Genomic DNA, 16,125 nt, shown 5'->3' with positions numbered 1-16,125 from the left:
CCAAGAGACTGTGAGTTCTAGTCCTGCCTTAGGCTGGGTGTCCTTGGGCCAGTCACTCTCTCTCAGCCCAACCCACCTCACATGGTTGTTGTTGTGGGGAAAATAGGAGGAGGAAGGAGTATTAGGTATGTTCGCCACCTTGAGTTATTTATAAAAATAATGAACATGGGATAGAAAATAAATAAAAATAAAAAATAAAATCAAGAGAAGATTATAGAAAGGAAGCAACTGAAAGCTAAATTGATATCTACAAATCTAAACCTCTTCATGATTAATATACACATGACACAGAATGAAAATCAGATCACAATTTGACTTGGCAGTGGCTGAAAACTGGAATTCTTAAAAAAGAAACTGAAGGAACAGTCATGGCAGCTCAAAACAGGCTATGCAAACGCATATCATTAAAGCCAAAATGGAACATATTTCAAAAGGTAACAAATGCTGACTCTGTAAGTTCAAAGATGAAACCGCAGATCATCGCATTAGTGGCTGTAGCAAATTGCTCAAACTGAGAATATAAGCAACACCATGATAAAATTGCAAAAATTGTGCAATTTATGTAGAAAGTTTAGCTTTACTGTTAACAAAGACTGCTGAGACCACTCACCTGACAGTCGTAGAAAATGAGGATGGCAAGATTTGGTGGGGGGTTTTTAAAACCCAGGTTGACAGGCCCCTGAAACACTACACATCAAACTATTAACTTTTATCTAAATATTTAGAAGTTTTAAATTCACTGACTTTAAAGAAAACATTGCTTGGAACTTCTTACATACTAGAACAGTCCCTCCTTGATTGCTGGGCTCTTCAGAATATCAGCTGAATTTGAATATATGAAAATCCAATGTAGATACATTAAAACCTAAGGCAGCTCTAAGGAAATAGTGGAATACCAAGCAGGAAACCATTTTATGATACAAAGAATAGATAACTAGACCCATAAAACCTACTAAAACACATATAATTCATTAAATCAAGTAAACAATATGTATCATAAAAGAGATCTTTCACCAAAGCCAGTCTAGAAGTCACAAATCTCCAATCAGAGGAGCAAACTTTATTCCTTAGAATCAAACCAAGAAGTTGGCATGTTGTATAAACCAGACCATCAGGTTAACCATTATATGGTTTATTTGTTTGGACATAACACAACTGAGAGCCAGTTTGGTGTAGTGGTTAAGGTGCTGGCCTAGAAACCAGGAGACGTGAGTTCTAGTCCCTCCTTAGGCATGAAAGCTGCCTGGTTGACTTTAGGCCAGTCACTGTCTCTCAGCCCAACCCACCTCATGGGGTTATACATACATACATACATACATATATACATAGACACACACATACACACACACAGTATGTATGTATAGAGAGAGAGAGAGAGAGAATGAGGAAGAAAGAGATGGGATTTAAAAAATATAATAACAACAGCAACAAGTTATACAAACACAGCAGTTACGTTTTCTCAATCCAGCCATTAACTGAATACCTGACAGCTAAGGACAACATTTAATGGTAAGTGCACTCAACAAGTTATGGAGAAGTCTATGCCATAATAACCTTGTTAATTCTTTAAGTGCTATGAGACAGTTTTGATGGGGAAAAAAAGTTCAGTTGCTTTAAAGATGAGCAGAGTGATGTGCCTTCATCCAAGGACTGAAACAGGTCCTCCAGATTATGTTTTAAGCATATACACTGTTCATTTTATTCTGACTGACTGCCACCAGTCCTATAATGCCAGGGCAAGAGTTCCTGGGGAAATCAGTTTTCTGTTCAATATCCTCTTCTTTAGTTTTGTGTTTACCTCATATAATGAGATTGCAGCCAGGGCTGGGACCTCTGTCCCTCCCCACATATATCTGGGATTTCATAAAGCAAGTGTGCACAGTTCTTTTCTAGGCTGCATGCCCAGAGTCACACTCCAAAAACACCTACTCATTCCAGAAGCAAGCCACTGTACATTTGGTTTGATTTGATTTGCATTTAAATTTAATTAGAATTACATTTGGTTAGATACGTCTATTCTTCAGTCTTCTGTTTAACAATTCCTTCCTTTTATCACATTGAAAATTACCATTTCTGGAGGTCTTGGGTAGGGTGTATTGTATCCAAGGCTTTCAGGAGCTGATAGGGCTCTGTGGCCTTGGTTCTGTGTTTCTGTCATAAGGAACCTATATTTTAATTAGATTTATAACCCACCGTTCATTCAGGAGCTAAAGGTGGCATACAGAGCACTCCCTTCTCCTATTTTTCCCCTGAAGAGCAGCTCTGTGAGGTTAGTTGGGTTGACAGAAAGTGACAGGCCCAACCTCATGAGTTTCTGGGACTGAAGGTAGACTAGAACCTGGGTCTCTCTGCTCCTAGTCCTGTACTTTAAGCACTGTGCATTTGCTCACTTCATGCTAGCAACCAATAGAGATTATATAAGTAGCTGCAAAAATGATTCTACAGAGTTAAGAAGGTTGCAACCTGTTATCAATAGCTGAAAGTTACACTGGCATCTATGTTTCAGAGATAGTCCGTCTCTCAATATTATCCACTGAAGTGTGAGAACAGTGGACCAGGCCAGAGATGGTGCATTTCAAATGTGTGGATTTGAGTTCCCAAAATCCCTCAGCCATCATGGTCATTACTGAGAATTCTGATAACTGCATGCCTTGTATCTGGAGTCATGTATCCAGATTGGGGAGGTCTGGATTAACTTATTGACCTCTTTTTCTCCTTTTGGCTTCCATCTGGCTTCGAGCTGGGAATCAGGCTGCAGGACATAAGCCTTTGGTGTCATCCATCAGAGCTCTTTTCATGTTCCCACATGATTTATAGCACTAGCTGCCAGGATGAATTTTATCTAGAGATGGAAAGTACTGAATTTGGGCTCTTGAACTTTCAGAACATGGTTCTGGCCATGAGTTTAAGAACATACAAGTGAAACATGAGGTCCATGCACTATATCAACTTGACCTTCTCTTGATTCCAATGCCAAGCAATTATTGCCCCTTTTCATTGCATATATTAAGCACTCTCAAAAATTTCATAGTACCCTTCAGGGCACTTTCTGCCATTGAATATTCTTTTTTTCAGCTAGAGCAATTTGTAGTAGTTTTGGAAGTCTACGAAGTCTGCAAATAATGGGGAATTCTGTTTTTCTTTGTTGTCGGTAACAATCTCCAGTCACTCTCAGAGTTCAGGGCTGAAGAGCCCATTTTAAGGAGCTCTAATTTAGATTGCTAGTGTTGAGAATGCTCTGGCAGAGGGTGTGGCTTCATTTTGTTTTTTTCAACCTGTTTGAACAAGATTCTGCAAAGTTAGTTTTCCCACCTTTGGCAGACTGAGGATCCTCTTTCTTCTAAGCGATTATGTCTCTCCATTAAAAGAAGAAATGGGTGGAATTTTGGCCCCCAGGCTTGTTGTGACTCTTTGATTTGTTGATGGATTTGTCAAGTACTCAGAAAGCTAAGGAGAAAAAGAAAGAGACAGATGAAAGGTGCTTGCAACATACCAATTTGGAATAGGAGCATGTGTTGCAACCAGTTCTCTGGCTTGAATGAGAATCTGCTTTGACTTTTACAGGAGTGACTTTTCTGAAACTCCAATTGATAGGTAGCAGGTAACTACAAAGGCACCTTCCCTTCATCAGGGTTCACTTTTTTAATCACAAGTGACATTTTCATTTCATTGGATCTACTTGGGACACTTATCACTTGGGTTGCTCACCTGTTATGGAGAAGAACAGCTCTGAATTATCTTCTGAAAAAAACAGAATATCCAGAGTTCAAAGGGCTGAGAACATCTGATTATACCTGGAGCAAAGGAGTAAGTACTGACTTCTCTTAAGGCTTTTGTCATTCTGTCAGATGCAGAGAGACTAAAATGGGAAGATCTTTATCCCCCTTTCCTTTGCCTTCTACTGATGAACACAGCACATATTGTTCCTTGCTTACTGCTTGCTGACCCTGGCAGAATGGGTGCTTAATATCAAGTTTCTCTAACTACTGGGGATTCTGAAAGTATAATAGATGTTTTAGTTGTTCAGGAGGGAGGAGAAGCATTGATTGACAAAATTAGCATTCCTAGTGTCTAGGTGTGAAGAGGGGCTGTCGGAGTGGTCTCCCCCAGCTTGGCACCTTCCACACTTGTTGGGATCGCTTCTCCTGGGGTCCCCAGCCAGTGTAGGCCAGTTTGGGGAACTGCAGTATCAGTGCAACTGGAGGTTGCCAGATTAGAAAAACCTGCTTAAGAATATTAGGGAAGTGAGAGCTCAACTTGAAAGCACAGTCAAATGGGAAGTTCTTCAAAAAGCCCATCTGAATGAATAAGCTATAAGAAACTGACAGTCAAACACTGAATTTTTTGCCTGCTAGTGGCTCTCAAAATTCCTGGGTGGTTCTTCTCCCATCACTTCTTAAATTATCCCTTTTTGATAAAATTGGTAGGCATCATACCTAGGACCTTCTTATGTCAAACATTGCATGCAGAAAAATTAACCCTGCATTTTTTTCCCCTCCCGGTTCTCATTCAGTTTAATGAAAGAGAATTTGCTTTCAAAATTTATTTTAAATGAGTAGACACTTTTCCATAAAATTCCTGTGGGTGTAAAGGATATTTCTGATGCATGATGTCCTGAATTTCCTTACACAATCGTTTCTCCAACAATCTGCAGGCTCCTGGCTTCCCACCCTTCCCTTAAACCCAAGGGAAAACATCATGAAGAAGGTCTTCCCATGGGCATTTTTCAGATTGGGAATTAATGACCAACTAGGAGACTTCAGAGTGATGGAAAGACATGAAATTTAAGAGAACAACCCCAGGTGTAACCCTCTTGGCCACCTCCAACATTAAAGTAAACTCAGAAACATCACCAAGAGAAAACTGACAGAAATTCTCCAGCATCCAGTGAGTAAGGTAGAAAAGCAGAAGCTTCATTTGAAGGGGGAAAAGCATGTCAGCAATTCAGGGGGGGAAACAGTGTAGCATGTCCACTTTCCCTCTGAATTATTGTCCCTCCTCCAAACAAGCTGAGGATGAATAGGATGAGTGCATATCTCCATCTTTATGCAAAAAGCTAATTTGTTTGAGCTTTGCACTGAAGCTGTCTTCAGGCATATACTTCTGAATGTGCGAGAGGGCTGAAGGAGCATGAAGGATTAGCTCTGTCCTCTTGATGACACTCTGTATAACAACAGTGCCCCTGTGTTTTGGTAAGTGGCATTATCTTCACTGTTCCATCACCATCACCACCACCTATAGTTTTGAATTCCCTTCCCATGCCATAGAAAAAGATTAAATAGGATTTGTGGGTTCTGGAAAGAATTTTCTTGACATTTTTGACTGACCTGAGCAACTAGAGGTGGTGTCTTATTATTATTGTTTCCATGGAGGCTTAAGTCAAATCAAAGGGGAAACATCTTTTTCCCCATGTAGTTTTGTTGAAAAAAAAATGGGGTGCCATCTTCTTGCCACATTTCTGGTGCCACTGTTAAGAGATTTTCAGATTGACTGGCAACCTGTTGCCCAATCAGCATCTTTCCTTTGTTTGACAGTTGACAAAATAGAAAAGATGCACAAACCAACCCCAGCTAACTGATCAGTCCAAACATTTGACATTCTTGAGCAATGCTGTGAAGTTTGAAGAAGTTCTCCCTGTACCTAAAAAAGGTATGAGGTGGAATCTTGCTCAATCTGATCCATCAATTAATTATGAATTGAATGGATGTAAAATTAAAGATTTTTAATACATTACTGTTTTAATTTAGTCTGAATATTCCTATTTGTCCAGTATGATACTGCTCAAAGACTCTGACTTTTAAATATCCTTAGAAATGACTGCAGCAATACATTTCATTATTACTCCTATTACTGCTACTTTGAGGGTTTGTGATCTCTGGGCCTCCTACTAACAGGTTATTATCTATTTTGATTTGGCCTCAAAAGGACTGGTAAGACTAGAATTTGACAGGCTGTTTTCACACAATGAGGTTGACTCCCAATGATTCAGGTGGAACAAGTAGTAGATGTCTTCAAGATAGAGTCTTAAATAATGGACAGATGGCTGCTGAAACTGATAGTCAGATGGTTCTTTGGAGTCCAAATCCAAGCCACTTAGTTTGCAAGATTTGGATACAACTGGTCTTTCTGGAAACCTTTAAGGAATCACACATGTAATCAAGCCTGGCTGAAATCATTGCAGGGAAGAATAACTTATAACAAGATTTTTTTTTTTCAAACTCCGAAGAATGAATGCATATTGTTCCATATGGTTGCTGTGCACCCTTTCAAATATAGGCATTTTCAGCTAACCATAATGCCATCAAAGTGACAAAACATGAATTGCCACATTCAGTTCTTGTAATTGCTCCCATTGCCCCATATCTCAAATATTCTAGCAACATCACTGAAAATCTCACTCAACAATGCTGAATGCTCAGATCTTGTACAAGAACACAGAAATGTTACAGAATTTGTAGACCTAAAGAGATTTCAGTGATTATTTTCAATCATTTGCGTGTTTAACCTAAACATCATTATGGAGATCTGCAGACAGTATATGTCCTAACAAGGAATGCTCCTGCGCCTGCCAGTGTTGTGTTGTGTAACACTGGCAACACTTTCATGCAGTTATCACAGCCACACAATAGCACATTTTCTGGAGTTGTTCTGTTTGTGAAATGTCTATAAATATGACTGTAAACTGGATGTGTCCATTCAAGTCTCACACAAAGTTTTCTCTATCCACTCCCATCTGATTGGTGGGGTATTAATCGTTATGGAAATACCCAGGTAATTGCACCCAACTCAGTTTGTGAAAACTGCAGGAAGGACCTTGCCAAGTAGGTCAAACAAATCATTTGAATCCATTTTTGGTCTGTTTCCATATTATTGTTTGGGGCAGTTTTGGCATTCACTATCAGGGGTCTAAATAAATTGGCCCACAAAAGTCACCAAAAAGGAAAGGAAGCCACATGTCAGAGGTAGCTCAGCCTGAATTTCAGGTCCTAAAATGGGGGGTGACAATGAGCAGTCATGGAGTTGTAATAAATGTGTTTCTCAGTCTCTTCGCGCAAAAAAAAAAAAAAAGCAAACAGGAGCCACACCTTTGCAGTCTTGCTGTACCTGTACCACTGGCTTTAGTATTTAGCTTAATAGAGAGTCACTGAGCTCACCTGGAAATCTTTTGTCAATTAAAGAAGTATGTCTTCAAGTAGTGCGTCTGTGTCTGTGTGATTAGCAAAATGTATTAGCTTCTGAATCAGAATCGAAATAAAATTTTGTGGGAACTCATACTGCTGTTCCGTGCGTCTCAATAATGTCTGCTGAGATATATTTCCAATCATGCATCGTTTATTTGATGGAAAGCAGTTTGTTTTCATATAGGACACAGATTGCATGGTGTTTTGTAACTGCTCCAGCAGGAGATTACCTAGTGAATTGTTATTAATACTATGAATTCTGATTTGATCCTCTGTTTAGATGTTGCTTATATTTAACTAGGCTATAAAAATAATGTGTACATGTGTGTGGTTTAATTATTACTTTTCCTCTCCTGCTGGGAATTTTTATTCTGGGGTTTGTTGTTTTATGACATAACTTAAATAAGAGTATGTTTTCTTATTTTATGTTTGTGAACCACCCAGACAACAGTACTATTTGGCAGCCTATTTAATAAATGTACATAGTAAATAAAGCTATCCAACTGACAACCAATTTTTAACAGAAGCCACCAGGCTGGCTGTGCAAGACCTGAAATTCCAGTTCTCGTATCTTCTACTGATTCAGCCTCTGGATACATTCCACAGTCACCATTTTCACCCCAAACCCTCAGAAGCGGCTTGAAGGTGATACATGATTGCCTTCAAATCAGTTCATTTGAGCTGTGAAAATGTGGAGGAAAACTGACTGCCAAATCACTTCTGCTAATGAGTGGGAGCTTAAAAGCTGCCAAGCTACCATTCCTCTTGCAGGATCTGAAGCTTGGGAGCCAGGAGGAGAGGTGAAATAAGAGTCATCTCCAAGGGGGAAACAGAGTCACAGTATCTCAAAACAAAAACAGGAACAGCAGCAGCGCAACAACAACCACCTGAATTTTTCACCACAGCTGAGCCAGAGCTAACTCAGCTTAGGTTCAGCACAGATGGCATCACAAAAGCACCGAGATCTGGAGCTGCTTTCAAATTTAGCAGCTCTTTTGCCCTCCTGCCACCCCCAAGTCAAAAGAGGAGCTAAGCTTCTCTTTCCTCCCTCAAAACTTAGTTACTGTAGAACCATCCACCATGACCTAGAATAGGCCTGCAGGATTCACTCAGCTTTTGAGTAACAAGCCATAGGTTGTACTCCAGAGGTAGAGATGGACCAGCCCTCCCTCCCCACCACTGCAGGAAAAAAAAAAAAAAGAATGAGCAGACCCTGGACCAAAACAAAGGTTAATTTGACTTCATTTTAATATGATTCAAGCTGAACTAATTAAATGAATTATTCTCCCCCACCCACCCCCAGATTATTTTCTTTTTCTGGTGCCTTCAAAGTTACAATTAGGGGGCAAATTTTGGAGGAATTCTGAGGGACACATGCCAAACTGTGGTGCTCCTTGCCATGGAACAAGGTTGGACCATTTATGTCCTCCTCCACAAAATGTGCAGATTGTGGAGCTTTGGGGAGATACATCTACTTCACCTACTTTTCTTACTGTCCAGCTGATCAAGCTCTCTATCCTGGAATATTTCAAAGAAGGAAATGGCAAGCATTTGCTGTCTCTTGAAAAAAGATTTGCTCAGCTGCTCATTATTTAGGAGACTGCTATCAAACACCTACCATGATTTCTGTTCCATCAGCTATGCTCTAGATCAGCCCTTCTCAGCTTTTTGACCCTGGAGAAACCCTTGAAATATTTTTCAGGCCTCGGGGAACCCCTGCACATTCAGGCTCAAATTCAGGCCAGATTTAAAAAATTATTATATTTTTTTCATGGGTAGGCCTGTATATATGCACGAACAGTGTTCTAAAACTAAAAATAAAGAATGAAACTTACCTCTTTAATGTGAAGTTCCCCAGTCATTTATTGACTATCACATTCAGAAATTTTTTCCCATGCTCGAATTTTTATTTTATTTAGGGTTTTTTAAATTATGCATAATACTAAGTTTGTTATTTATTACTTACTCCTGGTTACTTGATTGTACTTGTTATTTCCCATATGAAACATATTATTATTTTATCTATTATTTATTTAACTTTAGAAAAATGTAAAATATAAGTAAAACACCAAGACATACTAGGAAAAAAAATACTAAATGGAACAATCCTCAAACTTTTTTTAAAACTGATAAAAAACCAGAAAAAGAAAAGGAGAAAGAAATTCCAAAATAAATAAATATATTAAACTTATGATCAGTCATCGGTTTACTTATCATAAATTTGATATATTACATATAATACTATAGTATAATCAAACACAAAGTATTATTGTAAAATATCATAAAATCTCTGCTAAAGTAGCTGTCATGTTCACTGTTTCAATGTGCACTGTACATCATAACGTTTCCCATGCCATGGTGCTGACGCACGTTTCTGTTGGGAGGGAGCTGCTGTGAGACCTTGTGCCAAGCTCTGTATCTGTGTTCATTTCAATCGAATGTGTTTGGATTATGTGCTCTGGTCAAGGACTTTTCCCGCAGACCATCAGAAGCCGTTAGGAGCACCTGGGATTGTGAGCCTGGGAAGATTCTACAGGGGGAGGGATCTCGTTTGTACCAAGGGTTTTTCCATTCTCAGCTTTCTTTGTGAACCTGCGTACTATTCTTTAATAAATCAGATATCTTTGTGATCCTGCTTATGAGTCTGGTGGTGTTTAGAATAGGCAATCGTTACAGTAGCACATATTGCTTCATCCTTTGATTAGTCGATAATATTGCCTTTTCCAGGATGGATAAGTTACACATTTCCAAAAGGCATTCCTTAACATCTGGAATAATGTCTAGAATTTGAATTAGTTTTCTAATTTCTCAGTACAATTCTTTTAGCCACCCCCCACCCCCACCCACGCACTATACAACCATAATTCCTGATCAACAGTCAGATTCTAGAGCTTTGGTATTAATTCAACATTACATTAACATCTTTAACATTTAAAGTTCTTCCTGTAAAACTACTTATATACATTCAAAGACCTTCTTCCAAAATGCCAAATGATTGCAGGACCATATGAAATTTAAGATGACAAGCAGATTAAGTTTCTGTTGTCACCAAGTCATTATGAAAGTTAAATAAATGATACTTAATTCAAAAAAGGACTCCTCTTTGGGGGAGCTGGGGGTGGTGATGACCGGCAGGAAGCTCTGGCATAGGCTGGTCCATGAAGTCACGAAGAGTTGGAAGCGACTGAACGAATCAACAACAAACAAAATTCAAAAAAGGAAAAAAAGGGGGAAAGTGGGGTTGTAACTAGACAGGGAAGTTAAGAAAAATATTTGGAAGTAGGCAATAGCAAACCACTTATGCATTGCTGCCACAAAAAATTACATGGCATGACCATGAAATCACCAGGAATCACAATCAGTAGAAGAGAATATCTGTAGCTCAGGGTTGAACTGTGGAGGCCTTGGTGCTCTCTGAGCTTCATTGTTTCCTTGTAGACATTTCATTACCCAATTAGGTAACACCATCAGTGTCTGATGATGTTTACATCATGATATAACAAGCACTGATGACCTAGGCAGGTAATGAAATGTCTGCAAGCAAACTACCAAGCTCAGAGAGCACCAAGGACTCCAGAATCAATTCAAGGGGGACTTTACTATTACTTACATAAAAATATAATGTTTTTTTAATCTGGTGACTTGCCCACCTTGGTACTACTCATGGAGTCTTTAACATCCTGCTTAGTAGGAAGTATACTGAATATGAAAGGAGGAAACCTTTTCATTCATTTTATTGTATTGATCTTGATGGAAACCACCTCTGTAATGCCAATTAAGGAGACTTCAGGGATATTTCATTTGTTTCTACATCAATGACACAATGGCTTGATATGGGTATATATCCCCTGCCAATTCCTCCCCTTGAAAATATTCCAAGAATCTGAAAATATTTGCTGCATTGCTGATGATCACTTTCTCATGTTGAAATTACAATGTATAGTGTCACTATAATGGTCCTTCTTTTTCTGCAGAGTCAATGATTGCATTCTGCGGGTGAATGAGGTCGATGTATCCGAAGTTTCGCACAGCAAAGCTGTTGAGGCACTCAAGGAAGCCGGCTCCATAGTGCGACTGTATGTCCGTCGGAGGAGACCTATTCTGGAGACTGTTGTGGAAATCAAACTGTTCAAAGGACCAAAAGGTAATTATTAACAATAAGGCAAACACAGTATTCAGAAAAATACAGAAAGTTGCCTTGGGGACAGGTCAGTTTCTAGTGGGTGTTTTACTTATTTATCTGTTTGTTTGTTAAGTTCTTGGTGTTCTCTGAGCTTGGTTATTTTCCTGCAAAGTTACAGTTTTTCAGGAGTTCATGAATTGACTATAGATAACAAAGTACGGTATGTTATATTATTTTAAAAACCTGGAAATCACTATTAAACTCTTAGCAGGAACTGCTAAATTCTGTCCTTACTACTAGATGTCTGTTCTCATTGAAGAAGTCCTACAAAGCTGAAATATTAAAACTTTATGTAGAGGGAACCCCACATTTTGGATGTGGTACAGATCCATGTATTAAACTGAAATCTAAAAATGGCTTCCAAATTAAATGAAATTCTGGTGGTTGTTTTAGACCTTCAGCTCATTCAATGCTTCATAATATGGTTGGTAATATGCCTGCATGCTACTTTTTCCCCTTTGTCCAACTGTTTTGGTGAAGAATTCCAGCCTCTTATTAAACCAGAATTCTGTATTGCATCTGAACCAGAGAATCCTGGTTTACTGCCAGTTTATAAACCAGTTGTAAGAAAAGGTATATAGAGTGCAGTAAATCCAATCAGATTGATTTCTACTTTCCTGGGCAGATTTTAGCTTCAGTAAATTTACATTTATTTTTAGAGAAACATTCAAGCATCAATGTTTTGGTCAATTCTGTTGCCTGGATCAATTTGCTTTACTTATTGTTAGTACAATGAAGTTATTTTAAAGAGAAAGAGCATTTTTAAAAACCTGGAGTTTTGATATCCTGACATTTCACAAAGTTCTGAGTGTGTAGGATTTATTTGGAAACCATGCATTAGTGTTGCTGTTAACCTGAATGACATTTAAATTCCCATTACTGCGAAGAGGTTGAACGGAAAGTAGATTGGTGTCAAACCCCATACAGCAGGGCATGATCAAGGAAGCAAGAATAACACTGACTTCAGCAAGGAATTTAATGCAAAGATTAGGGGGAAGGGACAGAATCTTGGAAATTGCAGTAAGAACTCCAGCCCTCTTTTATTAGCAAGTTCACAAAGCAGATATTCCTTGAAAGTTTTGAAGATATCCTTCCCAAGCTTTCTGCAGTCTGGACTGACCTGCCATTTATTAGATAATCCACTACCGTTCATGTCTGGAGTTCTTCTATTTCTTTCTCAGATTCCTTACAGCTGGGAATAGTTCATGGGCTTTCCTAAGTGTGAGCTTCTGCAATCCAATTTCTGGCAGGAGTTTAAGGGAAAAAGGCAGGTTTTGAGTCAGTAGAAACCTACAGAGATGTGCAAACTTTGGACATCTCTGAGGGCGCATGGGGTCTGCAATTAAAAGCCATTCTGGAGTGATGCATTGTGGGAAATTCAAAACGGTGGTCATGTCTACTCCTATTGCCAAAGAAGCCCACCCATAAAAATAAGGAGGCAGATGAAAAGGCTCCTCGAGGAAGCAATCAGTCTTGATTATTATGATTCTTTCTGGCTGGATCTAAGTTGTACTGGTTCCTGAATACTTGTGGTAGTTTTTGAAGTCTTTCTCCCCTTGATTTCTGCATTGCTGAGAGAGACCTTTTTCCCCATAAGTTCTTTTTGCTCCAAAGTCCATTGATAAAGGAAGAAATCATGAGGTGTGAATAGTCTGGAGCCAGTGTAGGATCTCTGGAACCATTGAAGATAACAGAAGGTGTTTCAAGAAGAATTGCATAGGTTTTATTGATTCCAAGTTCTAAGATAACTGCCCTTTTAAGACACTATGGCCATGTCACCAATGTGGCAAAGTCAAGGGTTTCAAGGAGGGGCTTTCTGTTTATGGGGAAGTCTGGTATATTTTTTTAAAGTTTTGTTCAATTCAGTTAACCCTAACCCTAATCCCAAAATTATATAGTAATAGTAGTCAATATTGCAGTCATTGACCAGCACAAGAAACCAGCACAAGAAAACAAATTTTGAGACAGCAAATAAAAACCACAGTAAAACCCAATAATCATATTGTGGGGGCAATCGAAGTATGGCATAGTTTACAAAATGTAGTCCCATTAAGAGAAATAAAATCACAGTGATCAGATAACAAATGTAAATAAAATGGATCCTGGTGACCTGGAAATCTAGATGGGACGTTTTCAGCTACAGCCAGGTATCTTTATAATGAGAGCAATATAACAAAACTACCAATATAAAGCTAAGCCCCACAGCAGAAAAGCACAATATTTGCTGCTTCCCTAGAACTCTAAGAGTATGGGAGTCATCCAGACCTTGGGAGTAAGTTTTCCAAATCTCTGAGGCAGCCACAGAGAAGATCTGCTTCCTGGCTCCTCACCCCCTAAAGGATAGGATTTTGAACATCCTTCCTGGGTTGATCATACAGGATGGGCAGATATTCTTTAAAAAGACAGTCCCAAAGAAAAACTGGACCAAAGTCTTATAAGGCTTAATATAAGCACTTTAAATTCCTCCAGATGTGCCCATGGCTTCATCACACATGTCCATGTGGCCTGTGCTTCCAAAGGACTTGATCATCCTGTACATTCATTCCATTCCAGTACAGGGGTGTCCACAAGCTATGGTAAAAAATATAAAGATGGCAGCCGTGGCAATGCAATTGAAGCTCTGCACATAATAAATAGGCAGAGCTTCAATCACACTGTTGCAGCCACCACCTTGAGTTTTTTTACCACACGCTGCAGACATCCTTGAGCTGCTCAGCTGATGTTTTGGACAAACTGCTACTAAGTTTGTTCCTTAAAATACCCTTCAAGTGTTCTTAGGCTTGGAAAATTTGGCTGTATTCACAAAACCCATGTAACTGGGTCAACAGAAGCCCCAGCATACTGTGTGAATCCAGATAAGGAAGGAGGCCATTTTATTCCCCTTATAAGCACAGTTAATTTGGGGGTACTTTTCCTTAAACTGATATTTCAGGTCCAAAAGAAAAATTTAATTTGAGGTTATCTCTGCTCTTTTAAAACTTCCCTAAACACATGCCCACACACATATACAAGAAACTTGCCAGATAGTACAGAGATGGCCGGAACACTGTCCTAAATGGCTGTTCTCAACATATTTGGGGCATTGCTTGGAATGTCCAATTAACCCCAGATTACCAGGAAAGCTAATTTTTCATGGTGTGCACAAGACTAGATCAAGCATGTCATGAGAACAAATCTTTGTGTAAATGGTTCGAAGACATATCCAAACTCAATACAATGAAGATGGACCTCCAGTGAATCAACTGGAGTTTAGATGACCACTAGGTGGTAGCAAAGAGATAGAGAAAAATCTAACTCTTTGTTGCCTTCTATTGATCATTCAGATATTAGCAAGCCAGTTCTAGTAGCGCCAGGCTACAGCAACATGTAAAGCTGCTTGCTTGAGCAGTAACAGGGAGATCTCTCGAGACAGATCTGGGTAGTAGATTACCCCTAAATTAAAATAGGCTGGACTCAACTCTAAATGGGCCTTGTTTTTTCCCAGTGGAGGTCTTTGGAGTTCAAGCCATCTTATTTTATAATCGTGCTTTGAACTTGCCTTTTAAAAAGTCTGCTTTATACAGCTTATGCAATCATAGATGTCAAATATGAGTTTATAGATCTGCTTTTCCTCATCCATCTAGGATAAATGATGTCCCCAATTCTTGACTGAGTGTGCAGTGTGGCCTTAATAGAAAAAGAGACAGCTGCCATCAGTCAAGTGACCTAGAATAAATTGCAATTCCCTACACTTTGCTTTTGTTTCATTTCCTCCTGGACCTACGTGTTAAGAGAGAGTACAGACTTGAATTAATATTATAACATTAGCCTTTTTGAGTCAGGTCAATAGTTTACCAAGCCCAGTGCTCATTGGTGTTATAGCTAGCCAAATGGCACAAAACTCTTCTTTTTTTTTTCTTTTTTCTTTTTCCTCTGCTCTCTCATGTAAATGTAAAACTTTACACTTTGTCAGCTCTGTCTAGTATATTTTTCCTTTTGTGGCCTAAAGCACATTCCAGAAGAAGGGCTCGACTGGATTAAGACCAAGATCTATTCCAGTCTTCCCAAATATTTCCAGGTATTGCCAAAGTTATTGGGACTTAAGACTTCCCAACAACTTGCAGAATTCTTCATGGCCATTACTACCTGGGAATTCTACCTGGGAATTCTGGGACTTGTAATTCTAACATATCCAGAGGATACTAGAGCTGTGAGAATAGGTGGCATACAAATCTTGTTAAATAAAGAATTATGATCAAAATTGGGGAAAGTTCAACCAACTTTCCATGGATGTCACACCCTTCTTCAGTGTTTATCAATAGTAATGCAAAGTTCTTAAGAGAAACATCATTCAAGGTTATGTGATGGTCTTCCAGAAGACTGCAGTTATATAAACAGTTTTGTGTTATCAACGGAATGTTTGCTTCCTGGAATATTGCCTGTCAACTATAAAGCTGTCACAAAATTCTCCCTTTCAGCTTTAACTTTATCAGTTATGATGAAGCACTCAGCAGCAGAACAGAAAATGCCTCCTTCTCATGTTCAACAGTCTTGCTGCAGTATATCCTTCCACCCTGTCACTTTAGTTCCGATAACTATCTCTAGACAAGTTGCATTTGTTTTTCCTGGACAATTTCTTCCTCCAACTATTGGACTGGTTTGGTGGTCTCTGCTTCACACTTGACTCTGAACCCAGTATCACTGCCTGCTCCATAAATGGCTGGAACTGGTGATAATCAGAACATATAGCAATATCTGGGGAGGGGTCAAAATCTGTAAGAT

At 39.0% G+C, this 16,125-nt stretch overlaps 1 protein-coding gene across 1 annotated transcript in view; it reads left to right on the top strand.

Moving 5' to 3' along the window:
- The window catches only part of DLG2 (discs large MAGUK scaffold protein 2), an 803,998-nt gene that overhangs the window by 562,050 nt on the left and 225,823 nt on the right, over positions 1 to 16,125 (top strand). The window contains exon 7 of the mRNA XM_063304740.1: positions 11,156 to 11,325. Coding sequence (XP_063160810.1) covers positions 11,156 to 11,325 — 170 coding nt within the window. The remainder of the gene's footprint in view (positions 1 to 11,155; positions 11,326 to 16,125) is intronic.

This window comes from Candoia aspera, chromosome 5, assembly GCF_035149785.1.
Source record: "Candoia aspera isolate rCanAsp1 chromosome 5, rCanAsp1.hap2, whole genome shotgun sequence".
Taxonomy (NCBI): domain Eukaryota; kingdom Metazoa; phylum Chordata; class Lepidosauria; order Squamata; family Boidae; genus Candoia; species Candoia aspera.
Note: the sequence above shows the minus strand (reverse complement) of the source record. Positions and strands in the feature narration are given on the sequence as shown.